The sequence below is a fragment of the Podarcis liolepis genome (assembly GCF_965112155.1).
Source record: "Podarcis liolepis genome assembly, chromosome: 3".
NCBI lineage: Eukaryota > Metazoa > Chordata > Lepidosauria > Squamata > Lacertidae > Podarcis > Podarcis liolepis.
The window spans coordinates 47,795,630-47,812,583 of record NC_139557.1 but is presented as its reverse complement, the minus strand read 5'-3'; the positions used below and the strand labels follow the sequence as shown (position 1 = coordinate 47,812,583).

The following is a 16,954-nucleotide window of genomic DNA, read 5'->3' as shown; positions in this document are numbered from 1 at the left end:
TCCCCATTTACTGCTGAAAGAGTGCATTTCCCTGCCTGTGGAAGGTCCTGCCCTCCGAAATATTGTGCGGTGGGAAAAGAAAAATACATTCCGTGGTGTCTGTAATTTGTGGAAGGACCACAGCTTAGTGGTATAGCATCCTATTTGCATGCAGAAAGCCTTTGGTTCACTATCTGGCATGCCCAAAAGGAGTTGGAAGAGACATCCTGGAATGCCTCACATGTTCGTTGTAGATAATGCTGAACTAGACTGACCAATGACATGGCTCAATATAAAGCAGTTTCCTATGTTTGTAACTGCTCTAACCTAGGAAGGTATTTCTACCTCAAACTGGAGAAATTGCCCCTCGACTATGTAGAATTTCTCAATTCTGTTTGTGAATAAACTGCAAACAAAGTATTGTATTTTTCGCCCCATAGGGCGCACCTATTTTTTTGGGGGGGGGGAATAATTTTCCCCCCAGGCGCGGGGCTGGGGCGGGGGAAGCCCAAGCTTCCCCCAACCCCAGCCCCCAGAACAGGCTGCTATCTGCAAGCCTAGGGAGCCCGGCGGGAAGTCATGCCGGTCTCACCAGGTTTGTGGAGAGCTGCCCGGAGCGCACTTCTCAGCGCGCCCTGGGCTTCGGGATGCAGGCAGCTCTCTGGAAGCCTTGGGAGACTGGCGCGACTTCCCGCTGGCTCCCACGGCTTGTGGAGAGCTTCCTGAAGCCTGGAGAGCAAGAGGGGTCGGTGCGCACCGACCCCTCTCGCTCTCTAGGCTTCAGCGAAAGCCTGCTTTGCCCCATAGGACGCACACACATTTGCCCTTCATTTTTGGAGGGGGGAAAGTGCGTCCTATAGGGCGAAAAATACGGTACTTCAGTACATATCATAGCTTTTATTCCTTGAATTGCTTCCATGCCATTGCAACAATGTATAAAACTGCTTTATTAACACTCACCTCTGGTCAAATGGGGTAAAAGCTGATACAGTCATACCTCGTGTTGCGTCCACTTCATGTTGCGTCTTTTCACGTTACGTCCTGCGGCAACCCCGAAGTACTGAAACGGGTTACTTCCGGGTTTCGCCGCATGGGCAGAAGCGCCAAATCGCGCTGTGCAGCCTGCGCAGACGCAGCGCTTCTAGTGGCAGACATTTCATGTTACGGACTGGCCTCCGGTATGGATCCTGTCCGTAACACGAGGTACCACTGTATGTTGTCAGAGCAGCATGGAGAAACATCATTATGATTTTGGCTGAATTAAACATACGCTGTAAAATTTCCTTTACCTGCTGCAAAACACAATGTCAGAAAACTAAGGACAATTTTGGGGTAATCCCCCCCCCCCGTTAACATTTTCTTTAAAAGAACATAAAAAAGGATGACTTGCTTTTCTTTGCTTAAATAAAGTGAAAGTATGTATGCATGTCTATGTCTGTATTCATAAAGTCAATATCAAAGCATAAACTTCCTTCATTTCCTTTTTATTTTCTAGGGCAAACAGTGTATGCTCACAGGTTCTCAAATTTAACAGGTGAAAATTTAACCAATATCAGTTTGTTTGAAGAACATTGTGGAAACCTCTTCTATGATCTGATAAGTTTGGCAGCTAACAGGTATACAAAGGTATAATGATCATCTTACTTTGTAATGTTGTACGAGTGTTGCATAGCTGGCTCTTTAAAGCTAGACAGTAAAAGGAGTTTCCTATCTGAATTTAGCTTTTCATCAAATCCTTATATTTTAGCTTGTATTAAAGGACTATATCATTTAAAGACTCTTGGTTAGGAACTGTTTATTCACCTCTACTTGCCAGCTGAATGAGGAAATAATTTTGAGGTGTATTTTTGCCCTGAGTTGAAATAAGCACTGTATTAAAGACTATAAGTAGCAAAAACTGCTGTAAATTATACAAAGTTGTAAAAACAGCAAAATTGAAGAAACTGTTTGAAATCACAGAATTTAGCTTTCCGTGGCTTCTAATTCAGATTGTCTGTAAACATATATATTTTTAAGTATTTTAAAACACTTTTCTACTGCCCTTCATCAGATTTTATTCCCTGCCATATTTGTATGCCAATGCAGTTTAAATTCTTAAGTATTAGTGTTATCATTATTTTTATATATTTCTAAGCATTCCATCCCCAAATAACAATTGAGAAAGTGGAAATAATGTTACCATTAAGATCACTCCTTTGTTAACACAGTTTGTTCTTATTTAGTCGTTATTTTACTTTGTATTTTAGCAATCTTATCCTTATATGAGAACATATTTCTAAGTACTGTATCCGAAGAAAGCTATGTTTGGAAGACTTTTAATATGCACTGAGTTTCCTTTGCCAATCTTCTACCTTCACAAGTTCCAGACAGCAAAAAGCTTATTAATAACTTGGGTGATGAAAACGTTAACCAATAGAAAAGACACCCTTGCAATTGTGTAAAGACCAGTCTAGCATGGCATGTAACAGCAAGCAATATATAGCTAAATATAATGCAAAATAATGTGAAACTTTTTTTAAAAAAATTCTGAAAATAAATGGGAGTGGTATCTAGTTGCTGTATGTGGCTACAATACCACCTGCTGGTGGATCAAGGTAAAACCCACTTGATTAAAGATGGCAGACTAACAACTCATGAAATAGTACATTGTTTCAGAACAGAAGTAGTGATTTTGTTCTATCATGTGTTTCATTAGTGCAGTGCTGTTTGTTCAGCACAGAGTTTGCACTGGAAATGTGAGAGCTCTAGGTAATTTGTATAGCGCTTCTTAAATCTAAAATTAGCACACTTTGCTCTGAAGGTGCGTTATGCTCTGTAGAGTTTCCTTTCTAGCATGTATATTTTGATTTGCAGCCTCAGTGTATTAGTAAGGTGAAAAAGCTCTTCATGAATCCTTTCACAAAAAGTAACAGCTATTTGTGGGATATGGCTTGTGTCCAGTTAGAGGCATAAATGCATCCCACTGCTGTTGGTGAATTGAGATATGAACCGTTTATAACCCAGCTGCCAATTCTCATCTGTTAGGGAGTTTTAAGGAAGAAATAGATAAGTATTTTTTATTATTATTATTTTTTAAAACCCAACAACCCTACTAGGTGGCAGGGGAAAACACAACTTTTATCACAGACCCTTTTAAAAATATTAACTTCCTCTATAACAACAACCCTCAATATTCAAAGTATGTTCCACTTTCTGGCTTATTTAATCCTTTCACATTTAGAGTTACCATACTTTTCCATGTATAAGACGAGGTTTTTTTACTCTAAAATAATGTTAAAAAACGGGGGTCCTCTTATACACAGATAGTTCATAGGGGTGACAGGTGATTGGTTGCACCCACGAGCTTGTCAGTGGTGATTTGGTGGGTGATTGGTGGCTGCGGCAAGGGCTGCTTTGGATTGGCTGCTGCTGCTGCTGCTGCGGTAATTGGGTGGGTGTTTGGTTGCCGCGGCAAGGGCAGATTTAGATTGGCTGCCGCTGTGGCAATTGGGCGTGCGATTGCCGGCTGCTGTTGTTGAGCGGGCAGACGCTTATTGGCTTCAGCAACGTGAGTGATTGTCAGCGTTTGTCAGTTGGGTTAGTGATTTTCTGCACACCCCCCCAAAAAAGCTCCGCAACTATGGGCAGTCCTCCCCCCAAAAAAGCTCAACAGCTCTGGGCCATCTCCAATTTTCTTAAATTTGAGTCCCCAAAAATACATGGGATCGTGTTATACATGGAAAAATACGGTGTTTTAATGACAATATCTTAGCTATTTCCTGCAGTGAATATTTCTAAAAGTGTTCATATGTTAAATTCCACTATTTGCTCTGAGGAAGTTGTTTGTTCATCGCAGGTAAGGCCCTCTGAAGCCCTAACTAGTCACCACTACCCTTGCACATGTGTAAAAGAATTGTGGATTATGCTTATTCATCTGCTCAATCACAGAAATAAAGGATCCCTTACAGAGGTAAGACTCGTTGCATGACTAGCATGGGTAATATTCTATGAAAACAATTGCATTTGAAACATTCAGATATTCGTAGATGGATGAACAAATGTCCCAAACTATTTTATGTACTGTAAGCATTCTTTTACACTTGGTTCCATTCTCTGATAATCTGTAAAGGGGTCTGTGTTCCTTTAGAGGCAGAATGTGGGGCAGGTGGGCATGGTTTGGGCCAAACTGCCTTACAGGGCAAATTGGTACTTGTGCCAGGTCTAATCAGGATCCTGGGGCAGTGGTTCCCCATGCCTGGTTTAAAAGGATCACTTTGAGAAGCGCAGCAAGTGATCTACCCACAGTTGTCTACAAGCTGATAAAGGAAAGCAGCAACAGAAAAATTATTACAAGAGATGGACAGGGTGACTGGTATGTATGTGCACTACATTATAAAATTGAACTTCTTTTTTTAAAAAAGCTGAGTGGCTTTCTTTTCATTGCAGTCTTTTTGGAGCTGTTTGAATAACATTCTAAAGGATGTATTTGAAAAAAAGAGGGATACAGAAACAGTGTCCGCCTTCAAACCAATTCCATGCAAGGACTCCCTGACTTTTTGTTGGTGGCTTATAACTCACTTGGCATTACTTCACCATGTTGACCGCAATGGGAATGTAGATGAAAAGGTTGGTTTGTTTTTACTGCTTTCTAAATCCTCTCATAGATTTTTAAATGTTTACTTAGGCCTTGTGCCATACATAGATTTTTGGCACACATGCTGATAATGTTTGCATAGTGAGTTTATACCTTAAAAAGATACTCTCTTTTGTGATAGGGTAAAAAAAAAAAAAGAATCAGGATTCCTCTCTCCCAATCCCCACCTACCTACAAGTTTGGTTTTTTTACCCAGTCTCTCATGACATTATTTAGTGCTCAGGATCCTTACAAATACTAAGTCTAATATGGAACTGATAAAATAGTCCCACAGTATTTCCAATCTACACAGGATTGAATTAAAAATGTTTGTTTTTTTTCTTTACCTCCATGCCTTCTCTTGAAGCTGTAACTTATCTCCTACACCTATTCTAACATGAGGGTGTGCCTGGCATGTGATAAACATATCATTGAACTGAGGAGACTGGGACAACTTTCAGCTTAGAAAAATAAATCAATCACTGAGCTGCTGCCAATGAAATTTGGGCTGTTTACTGATTATTCTGAAAAAAGTTCCCAGCTCTCCAACTTCTGTCTCCTAACCCTAGACCTTGACAGAAAACCAACCTTTTGGGGCCAGGTGGGCACATTTTGAAATCTGAGATACTTTCATAGAAAACAGCTGGTTGGTTCAAGGTGGGTTTTCTTTTATTTTTTTTAGGAAGGTGGAGTGTAAGGTTTTATAAATTAGATTCCTGTAGCTCTGGGAGAAGATATGCAGTATGGTACTAGTGGCGAGCTGGAAGAGATGGAATTTAAATAGGAAAGTTTCTCTGTCAATAAGAAAGTATGAAGCCTTTTTTAAAACTTAAAGAAGAGAACATATAGATCATATGTATCTTTCCTCAGCTACAAAATAGTCCACATTATCGTATCCTTAAAGGCTACATTCATAAATGTTTAAAACCAAATAGAATAGTAATATTACCACTTTTGAACATTGCAGGGGTCAATTTTAACGCTGCTCTGGGCTATTGAAATAGAGTCAGAATGACTTCAAGCTAAACATTCTTGCCTTTGAATTGTCTAAAATGACTACTTTGTAAGATATGCAAAGAGTGGTTTCCAGCTGAGCAGCTTAGCAGCTCAACAGGTGAGCCAGAAGAAGAAACTAGTTTTCTCCTGACATTGTTAAAAAGAAATACTACCCATATACTTAAAAGTTGTAGTCCAAGTTATGATTCTTTTACTAAACATGACAGAAGAATACAAAATGATCTTCCAAGCCCCTGGCTCCAGACCATACATGTGCTGTTTTGCACAAATAATAGTATAAATCTTTTTCTTAGACTGCAATGCTGTATGTAGTGTGAGAGTGAGAGTGGGGTGTTCTGGAATTGCTTGCATACTTTTTTGGTTTGTTTCAAAAGGCAAGGCTTCTTTTATCAAAATGAGCAAGCTGAAAGTGGGATATGGCAAACTGTTGACAATAATTTTCAATATGCCTTTGGTCTATTGGCTCAGAATTGTTTAATAAAGAACTTGTGAACTGCTTCATTGTCCTTGATTCAGGTGCAGGAAAACTTTTCTTCACTCTTTGTAGACCATTACAGCTTATTACAGTGGTACCTTGGTTTACGAACTTAATCCGTTCCGGAAGTCCGTTCTTAAACCAAAATGATTCTTAAACTGAGGTGCCCTTTCCCTAATGAGGCCTCCCGTCGCCTGTGCCCTTCAACCGTTCTGATTCCATTCTTAGACTGAGGTAAAGTTCACAAACCGGGACGCTACTTCCGTTTTTGCGGAGTTTGTAAACCGAATAGTTCTTAAACTGGACTGTTCTTAAACCGAGGTATCACTATATACATTAAACAGGGGAAGTCTTGTAACAATGTTACCCACTCCCATGAAATTACTTGTGCTTAAGGATGGCTAGAACTAACTAATGGAACCAAATTTCATATGTTGGTTGTGGTGTTGTAGAAAGATAGGTTTGATAGCTACGATGCACATTAACAAGTTTCAGCTGCTCTTGTCAGTGCCAGATTTACGTATAAGCTAAACAAGCTATAGCTTAGGGCCCCACTCTCTTGGGGGCCCCTAAAAAATTTAAAGGAAAAAAAAACTGGATGTACATTTCCAAAATATAAGATAAAAAACAAAATAAAACCTACATACAGCAACAGTGTTTTGTGTTGCGTAGACTCCTATTTGTTATGTGCAAATGGCTTTAGGTACCTATTAGGTCCGTAAATTACCATTTAGCATATATTCAACATAAAAAAGTGACAATTTGTTGTTGACAGACAGCTGGACATATAAAGGACCCCATTACCTTCAGTAGCTTAGGGCCTCATCAAACCTAAATCCAGCCCTGCTCTTGATACTTCAGAGGTAGTGCAGTAGGCATGTATTCTGGATTTTAAAAATTAAGAGTAAAAAACTGCAGTGTACTTCTAAGAAAAACAGGTAATTTTGCTATGTGTAATGAGTACTTTTTCTGGCCTATCCATACTACTGTAAAATATATTTGTTCTCTGTGAAGACAATAAATGTTTTGCCTATTAATCAAACTTAGTGGAGAAAAATGAGTGTTCTACATGCCCATTTGTAGCAATAATTAAAAGAAGGTAAATATCACTTAGCTTGCTATGCATAGCTCACTTAGTATTTGCTTGCCAAAACCAGATATTTATCATTCAATATGGTTTTTCATTCAGAAACCAATAGACTCTAACTGGTCCTTTGTGGAAGATCTATTGAAGCAGTCCATCAATAGTCAAGTAAGTATGTTAAGAATCACAGGCAAGTTTGATTGGGCTGATTTGGGGACAGAATGTGAAAATGATTTTATTCACCACATTGCTTTCAGAAATCTGGTTTCTTTAACTCAGGAGTACGAACAACCTTGATGATCTGTGTGAGCTAGGCTGCTGTGTAGTTTCCTTCTTGTTAGTGGTCATACTCCTGAGTGCTTGTGTTTTGAAGATAAATTGTCAGATAGGGTGGGGGGGCTGGGGAGAGATAATTATCGTGGACGTATTACTTGGTCCCTTTGACAAGATGTATTCCGAATAAGAACAGGATGCTTAGAAAAATGTAAGCTCTATGCTGAATCTGAGGGTATCAGGTTGAGAGACGTGATGGGAGAGATAGTCTATTGCATTGAAAATTCAGCTATATCCTCATCACAGCAGGAAGGTGACTTGCCTTGCTGAGCAATTTGTCTTACAGGCTTGAATCAAACTCTTACTGATAAGGTTGTAGCTTCTGAGCACTCACTTCATACCTTATCATTTTTCTTTCTACAGAGCTGTTAATGCAGTACTTTGTGGCCCAGAGGTCAAAACTGACCTCCTTTTTAGAGTGCTTTTAAATATGCTGTACATGTTAACACATTCTCTGTAAAATGTGTTTTTAGGTTGCGTGGCACAAATTGTAATTTATGTAACATCAGCTATTACAAGAATTTCTTTAATTTGTTTGTATATTTATTGCATTTATGAGGTGTCACATAAAATTTACTGGGTGTCCTATAAAGATATGTAGCAGAGGACTGGAGGCCAAGTAACGGCTTTTCTTTTGGCTTTGTCTAGTCAAGAGCTACATTTAACACTACGATGGTGTTTTGTGATGGGAGTGAGCCTTGAACTTCCATGTTCTCTCCCTCTTTCTTCCCCTCTACTTCTGGCACAGCAGTGAAGAGATCAAAAACTTTCAATCAACCACAGTTTAAGGTTCCATCCAAACACTAAACCTATGGTTTGTTTAAAACACACCTAATTCATAATTTGTGGTTTAAAGCTGACTTGTTTCAAATAAGACATGTTTAAAATTAGATGTAGTCTGATGGCTTCAAGTGGACACATTTAATTTTTTAAAAAACACAGTGAAAGCTTGCAACTGCTCTCTGTAGCTGCACTTCTGGAGGGGGGAATATGTGAGCCCAAAGGCTTTGTGGGCTCATTTCCATGGTTTATTAAATTGTCTTGACGGAGCCAAAATGTAAGCATGTTATGATACTGCGTTAGCATAATTTTAGTATATCATCTAGAATTTTTTACAGTGCATGTCTACACAAAAGTAAACCCCATTGAATTCAATTGGACTCACTACATTTTAAATGTTTATAGGACTACAGCTTTACTATTACTCTGCAAGCTGCTGTAATTATATATATTATATTAAAATTATATATTTCATATATAGAGAGAGAATAGGTTTTAGACGATTTAGCCAGTTTATTACTGCACTTGCAATAATTGTTGGGGTGTTGTTGTTTTTTTAAAAAATGCTGCTATTATAATTTGTTTTTAAGGCTAAACAGAGTGTTTGTTATAAAAACAATGTAGGGCGTAACTGGCTGCTGGAGTTATGGGAAGTGTTTTGTAGAAATTAGATCCTTTACAAGACTGTTTTTGAGAAAGCTGTTTTCCACCTCTGGCTTAGCTATGCAATCAAATGATTTATCATGTGATGGATAATAAAGAAGAGCTCCAGGTTATCCAAAACTATTTGTTCTTGTTTTATCTTGGAATAATTAATAATGTTTACCAATATGTCCTGTGAAAACTAAAAACTAAAAGGAAGTCCAAAATTAATATTTTAAAAACTTAGCATGTACCTACTATCCCATAAAGTGCACACCTTTCTTCGATTCAGGAGTTGTAAGGAAGCCATAGCTAATTATAGCTCCCTGCAATCTGCTTTTTGTGTGTGTTGCAGGTATGGTTTGGAAAAGGCATAGAGTTACCAAATGGTGGTGTAGATGGATAGCACACGAAATCTTTAAATCACATTTGCTTCCACAGTAACATGTAGTTTTCTATGATTTTGAAGCACATAAGTTGCATTTTGGGTAGATCTAGCTGACATTCCTTCCAGGCTGCAAGTCCTTTCTATCATATTTTTTTAGCCAAGCGGCTAACTTAGATGCAGGTACTATAAGTGTTTAGGGAACACTTCAGCCCAGTCCAAGATGATGCAGATCTGCTACAGAAATCTGAATATATGCTCCATGAAATTAAACTTTGATTGAGCTAGACCTATTGAGGGGGCTAATTACAAATCATGTAAGAGCCAGCATGGAATAGTGGTTAGAGTGTTGGACCTAGTACCTGGAGCTCAGGGTTCAAATCCTGCTTAGCCACAAAACCCATTGGGTGACCTTGGGCCAGTCACAGACTCCCAGCCTAACCAACCTCATAGGCTTGTTGTGAGAATAAAATAGGGGAATATACATGACCATGAGCACCATGAGAAAGGTAGGATACAAATGTAATAAATGTCATATAGCATGCAGTGAAGCAAGCAGAGCATCAGAGAAGAGAGTTTCCTCATCTACCTTTTCCTTGTCACTAGATATTGTGACTTTAGTATGTGGATTCCTTGCAGACTGCTGACCAGTCAGATGTAGATGTGAGCAAAACCTATCCACCATTCCCTTCCAAAAGGAAAATGTGTGGGGCTCAGTAGGGTGCTGACTCATCTCAAAAAGCCACTGTAGGTCATAGTAACTGAAATTCTGAGTAACTGAAATTATTACTGTGGTACCTCCAGTTACGAACGGGATCCATTCCGGAGGCCCGGCCGCATCCTGAAAACTTTGTGACTGGAGGCACCCTTCTGCGCATTCACGCGGCACGATTGAGTGCTTCTGCGCATGCGCGCGCGGCGAAACCCAGAAGTATACACTTCCGGGTTTGCCGCGTTCACAACCCAAAGTTTACTTATCCAGAGTATCCCTCTAAGCAGAGGTGCGACTGTACAGCCTTTGGTCAAGGATTTTTTTCTAAAAAGATAACATTGTTGCTTAATGATTTAGAATGCATGATTTGTATTTTTCAATCAATTAGGCCTAGGTATATTGAGTTCGTTCACACCATAGGGCTATATAAAAGGCGGCTCCCATGGTTCCTCTTCATTATAATGTCACATCAAGGAATGGAATCCGGGGAGAAATATGCAAGTGGATAATGGGTGGGACTACACTGATCTGAGTCAGTTCTCGCTTGTTTGTCTTAGAAAGTGGCTGTAATCTGAACACAGTTGAGGGGTGAAACAAGGATAATTCTGCGGTAGCACCATGCAGTCTTGACCTCAGAAATGAATGCAGATTGGCCCATTCCAATATAGTTTATAGAAAATTAGATTTAATTCTCCAGGCTTCAAGACGTTACATTCCTGGCCCACATGGGCATATGCATAAATGCCACATGTCACAAAGTGCTAATTACCAATATTATCTCGACAGAATCTTTGCAAGCTGAATGGGCCAGGATCAGTCTGCTATTCATAGGCCAGAATGTTCTTAGAACAAGCGTTTTTCTATTGTGTCCAGTGGCTCTTAGCCATTAGAAAGTGGTCTTGACACAATTCAGTATATAAACTTCTGTTTGGAATTTACCTAGAGGTGGCCTCCTTATCTGGGAATTACGCTCCAAATTATCTTTCATAGCCCCTGGCTTTATAGCTATATGGTTCTAATGCATAAAAATGTAGGTAGAGTTTCAGTAGATGACAATGCTGGTACTTGTCAGATTTTATTTTCTAGATCACTGCTCATATTAATGGATTGGCTTGCTTCTAAACTAGAAATAACATTTGGGGAGGGGAGGGGGATATTCTCAGAATCCGAGGGCTTTATATTTGATTGTGACCAAGGTTGTTTTTACTATTAAAAGAAGAAGAAGCTTGCTAAATAAAACAAAATTGCATTTGAATGTCTTTGTTTGCTAGACTGGAATATTAGAGGAACAGTTACGAACGCATCTTCAGTGCTGTTTGACATTAAGTCGTATCTGGGATATGAACCTCTCAGCCATCACCATACTCTGGGAACATTATAGCAAGAATCTGGTTAGTAAATAACGTCCAAGAAAGCTGTGTGGGCACCCGTCACCTTGAGAAAGTTGTTATCTAGTCAAGTCTGCTTAGCAGTGGAAATGCTTATGGCCTCATTCCCCCTGCCAAAAAATATCCCTCTACAGTTTCATTCATTTACAGTTTCCATCCCACTTCTTTCAAAAGGGTCTGAGTAGCTTCCCAATATCTACATATTTTTTTAAGGGAGGGGGAAAGATGTGGAGGGGAAAAGAGAGCAACACCCTCCTATCTGGCAATCATTCTCTGACATGAGGCTAGATTGTTCTTCCCTTTTGCCTCTGCTTCCACAGTTGTTTGCAGAATTCCTCCAGGAAGGAAGGGGGAAATGGGATCCCATCAGTTGTGATCCTCTAACCAAATAGATACAACCAAGCAATTCTTTCCCTTTTAAGCGTTCTTGCAGGCTGGGAAGCAGCCTTCCGTTAGCCCCTTTTCATTCTATAGTGTTTCCTCCTTTACATCTGCAGTCACTGGACCTTTTAGTTTCACTTGGCAGCAGCTGCATTTCCACATGGTGATATAAGAGCCTGGAATGGAGCAGTCTTGTGTAGTGATGGCAATAAAGCCTTGTGCCAAGGAAGGGCATAGCTCAGCTGTAGCTTCAATATACTGTATTTTCTTTCTTTCAGAACAGTCACTTTACTATTCCTTGGTTTGGTATCAAAGGTCTTGCAAATATTAGTAAAACACCCATGTCTATGTATGAGTCGGTGAAGAGGTGTTGTGGCGACATACATACTCCTGACATGTATACCACCAGCAATAGTTACCAATTTTTCCTTCACATTTTGGTGCAAGTCATGAAGAAGGCAGCGAAGACCAATGGCACTAATCCCTGGAAGCAGATCAAAGGAAGGTACAGTGGCTTTTGCAGTTTTCCACATGTTGATACTTTCGGTGATTGACTAAATTTGTTTTATTTAAGAAGCTGTGCATCTGTAGTGTCAGTATTCATGAATTCTGAAATATTCCCGAAATATTCATAAAAATTATTTTTTAAAATTTGATTTGGGGGGGGGACCTTAAAGGTGTTTACAAAAACAATGAAGTTACCATTTAAAAATGCAACAATAATCTAAAATATACAGAAATTTAAAACCAAAATAAATTAGACTAAAAACAATTAAAACTTACATGAAGCTTATAAATGTCTTGGCATTTTTTATTACATCTGGACATTTTTGGATAAAAGGATAGTGGGTGGGAAAATGACAAGATGAGCCCTGCTGGATCAGGCCAATGGCCTATCTAGTCCATCATCATCCTCTCACAGTGGCCAACCAGATGCCTATGGGAAGCCCACAAGCAGGACCTGAGTGCAATGACACTCTCCTCCCTTTTGATTCTCAGGAACTGATCTTCAGAGGCACTCCACCTGAGTGGAGGAGGAGCATAGCCATCACAGCAAGAGCCGCCAATCACTAGCTGGATCCTGTGCCCCACCCCTGCAGTAGAGTTCTTCTCAATATTTCAGTGTGCATGGACAAAAACCTCCTATACAGTGGTACCTCGGGTTAAGTCCTTAATTCGTTCCGGAGGTCCGTTCTTAACTTGAAACTGTTCTTAACCTGAAGCACCACTTTAGCTAATGGGGCCTCCTGCTGCTGTCGTGTCGCGCCGCCAGAGCACAATTTCTGTTCTCATCCTGAAGCAAAGTTCTTAACCTGAAGCACTATTTCTGGGTTAGCAGAGTCTGTAACCTGAAGCGTATGTAACCTGAGGTACCACTGTACTGTCAAATCTAAATGAGCCTTCAGGTGTTTTTGACAGCAACTCCTGTCATTCCTTACCAATGGATGTTCTAATTTGGGCTGAAGATAGCCCAGCAACATCCGGTGCATAAGAGTGTCTTAAGTAATATAGAGTAGACCCATTTAGAACTAATTCAGCCACATATCTAGAGGTGGTGCATTACGACATGTACAATCATTATTTACAGTGGGAAGCTTTTCTGCACTGTCGTATTGAGACCTAGCTGCCCTGTTCTGGTCTTTCAGCTACAGTGGTACCTCTGGTTACGTACTGAATTCGTTCCGGAGGTCCGTTCTTAACCTGAAACCGTTCTTAACCTGAGGTACCACTTTAGCTAATGGGGCCTCCTGCTTCCGCCGTGCCGCTGGTGTGCGATTTCTGTTCTCATCCTGAGATAAAGTTCTTAACCCGAGGTACTACTTCCGGTTTAGCAGAGTCTGTAACCCAAAGTGTTTGTAACCTGAGGTGTTTGTAACCCAAAGTACCACTGTATTTGTCCTCTGAATAGCAGTAGTCTCTGTGGTACTAGATGAGAGATGGCTAGAACAGCTGGCAGAAAATATTGTTGAATCCATTCTTCTTGTGGTGTTTGTAGTTCATGTTAGCACAGTCCACCTCCCAGTTTTTTCATCTGGAGTACTCTGGTTCCAGACAACTGGTGGTTAAGGATAGGCCCACAACTCACCTTGAGCAGAAATAAATTCAGCAAGGTCATTTACCATTACGGCAGTTATTTGGAAGGCAGGTTAATGGAGCTTATTGAAGCAAAGGCAAAATACAAAAAAAGGTTTTAAGGAAAGTGTCTTTGTGCTTCTTTTGCAGGATTTATTCCAAATTCCACCAGAAAAGAATGCGAGAACTGACAGAGGTGGGCCTGCAGAACTTTTTCCATCTTTTCCTCGTGCTGGCAGCTATAGCAGAGACAGAGGACGTTGCCAGCCGCGTGATGGAACTTCTGCATTTCCTTAGTCTAGTTTCTACGAGCCTTTCTCTGAGAGCTTTGATCTGGAAGGGCTACTTTGCCTTCATCTTAACGTATGTTGAAAGGAACATGGATATCAGTGTGCTAGCTGAGGAAGTCTCGAATGACTTCCACAAAAAGGCAAAGGAATTCTTAGTTGCCAGAAATGACCCCTTGCAGAAACAAAACCTCTGGGTGCTGCTTTCCACTTACGTTGATGGCGTCCAAGAAGTTTTTGAGACCAGCTGCCACTTGCACCTTTCCGAAGAAAAGCTGCTGAATGATGGCTTTAGTATGCTGCTGCCTGGTTGCCGAGGAGCTGAACTTGCAAGAGTATTTAGTTTCTTGCAAGATGTTCTGTTCAGACTGAGGTAAGAGTTTTTTTAAATTCATGTCTTCTGAAGGTTTTTTTCTGCTTCAAACTTCTTTTATCAGATTTCTCACACATTGACTTTCATACACCTACAGTGTAATACGTGTAATTTATAATTGATTCATTTTAAATAATTTTATCCCACTTTGCAGCATATAAGTTTTGGGTGGCAAAGAACAGAAATGATAAATTCGTTATAACTTAAATTAATCAGAGGGCTGAGGCATGTAAGCAGAAGGCATGGATTCTTTAAATTATGAATTAGCGTGATGAAGATGTTGGATCCATTTTGGTACAAACTTAACATATTCATCCAAAGAAACATAGAGGCTAACTCAAACTCTAAAAGATGTAAGCCACAAAACTGAAAACAGTCTACCAGTGTGATAAGTCTCCTGTTTGAGGCCTGACTTGGACTACACAACAATAGTGTTTCAAGTATCTGGCCACCATATGGAGTGAGAGTATTGCATTCAGCTTGGTGTGCTTTGAGAATTTAAATGGAAGAATGCAAGAGATGTTAAGGGCTGATGAACACATGCTGATCACTTCTTGATGGCAGTATTAAGTGATGACTTGCGTCAGCGGTAGCTGTTCTGCCCCACATAGTATGGTCAGTAGTCAGGGATGATAGGAACTTTGGTCCAGCAATAACTGGAGAAAACCATATTGCTTACCCTTGACAGTCACTGTTCACAGATAGACAGCATCGTATTGCTTTTTAATGGATTTGAATCTCACTTGTATGACAAGTCAGTAAATGAACGATATGTACGAACGAGTACAGCAGCCTTGTATTTCATCGGGGTTGCAAAGCAAGGACATAGCGCTCTGCTTTGCTATCTTATAGGCTTGCATACTGGCCATGGAAGAAGTGGCTTCAATTCCTTTGTGATCAATATGGAAGCTGACTGGAATGGTGAAGTGGGGCAGAGCGCTCTGCTTCACTGGCATGCTAGCCGACTGGATTGGTGAAGCAGCTCTTCTGTCTCTTTTGAGCAGTAGCAATAACTGTCTTGCCTCCACTGTCTTGTGCAGGAAGCAGGTCAAATTGCTCTCCTGCCTTCTGCAAGCTGGGCAAGCTGCTTGGCTCGTGGGATTCCATGGATCCCGGTGCAGCTTGAAAATAATGGAAGAGGTTTGACAATTGCGTGCTTACAGAGGCAAGGGTGGGAAGGAACACAGTGCCTTAATGCTGAGCTAATAAATGTTTTGCCCTCCAGATGTTGCTGGAATGCCGCTCTTAGCATCCCTAGCCATTGGCTATGCTGACTGGGGCAGATGGGAATTTGATTCCAGCAACAACTGGAGGGCAACACATTGGCTATTCCTGGCTTACTTAAATGTTGTAAGCTTTTGGCATTCTCATTTGCTTCTGAACTTATACGCAATTGTATATTCATCATTTCTGTTGTAGATCTGGCGCGCGCGCACACACACACACTTTTTATATATTACACATACCTGTTTGTAGAGCTTTTGCAATATTTCACGTAGTCTCAAAGTTCCTGCTTAGATAAAAACGACATAAAACAGGAGAATGGCATGGTGACTAGTAAAAATTGGAAGGATAGTGTCTCATCACTAATCAGTTTTGCCTTGATTTATTGATACAGTTTACAACCTCCAAACTGTCCTTTCCGCAATAAACATATTTCTGTCCACTAATTCACATTGGAGGCAGCTCTTCAATTTGAAGGGGGGAAAGCTGCCTTGGGGAGGTCAGAAGACATCTTCCCTTGCCGTCCTGCCACAAGCCCTAATGAGGCAGTTATTGATTGGTCACTGTAGAAATCTGAGGATTTGTGGGGGAGGAGCGCTAGAAAATATGCATTATGAACAGTGGGAAGAAACTGACCTGCATGTTTACCTTAAGTACTTTGTTACTGTCTGGATAGTTTGACTTCTGCTGTCACTAGCTTGTAAATCCAAGGACAACTGATTATTTTTTTTCCAGGCTGTCTTTGAACAAAGATAAAGTGTTTGACAAAGGGTAGGTGATTTATTAGGAGGGTCTTTGTAAATTGGTTTAACTTGGTTTTTAAAAAGTGCAGACTATCCAGATGCAGAAGACACACTCTGGAACTGTACAAAAGCATTGCACATGCTACCTTGGAAAAGGTCCTTCGGTCTTGAACCGCCTGCATAGTCCAACAGAGATGTATTTTTGACATTCAAATAACATGAAATTCTTAATTTGAAAAAGCCTTAAATGTTGTATGAATTAATGATAGCTGTGAAGTTCTGATTCCAACTGCATGCTTCTTCACTACCTGACTGGAAAGCTCCTTCCTAGCTGATTGCTGTTAACAGGACCAGCCCTAATGTTAGGCAAAGTGAGACCTCAAGTAGCAAATGCTGGAAGATAGGGAGCAACAGTAAGGTAGGGGGGAAAGAATTATTTATATTATTTAAAAGCATTTCTAACCTT

The 16,954-nt window shown here is 40.2% G+C and overlaps 1 protein-coding gene across 2 annotated transcripts in view; it reads left to right on the top strand.

Moving 5' to 3' along the window:
• MMS22L (MMS22 like, DNA repair protein) overlaps positions 1-16,954 on the top strand; it is a 79,051-nt gene that overhangs the window by 12,618 nt on the left and 49,479 nt on the right. For both annotated transcript variants that reach the window (XM_083497621.1, XM_083497622.1), the window contains exons 8-14: positions 1,475-1,605; positions 3,815-3,928; positions 4,405-4,584; positions 7,273-7,335; positions 11,291-11,410; positions 12,067-12,293; positions 14,012-14,521. In XM_083497621.1, coding sequence (XP_083353747.1) covers positions 1,475-1,605; positions 3,815-3,928; positions 4,405-4,584; positions 7,273-7,335; positions 11,291-11,410; positions 12,067-12,293; positions 14,012-14,521 — 1,345 coding nt within the window. The remainder of the gene's footprint in view (positions 1-1,474; positions 1,606-3,814; positions 3,929-4,404; positions 4,585-7,272; positions 7,336-11,290; positions 11,411-12,066; positions 12,294-14,011; positions 14,522-16,954) is intronic.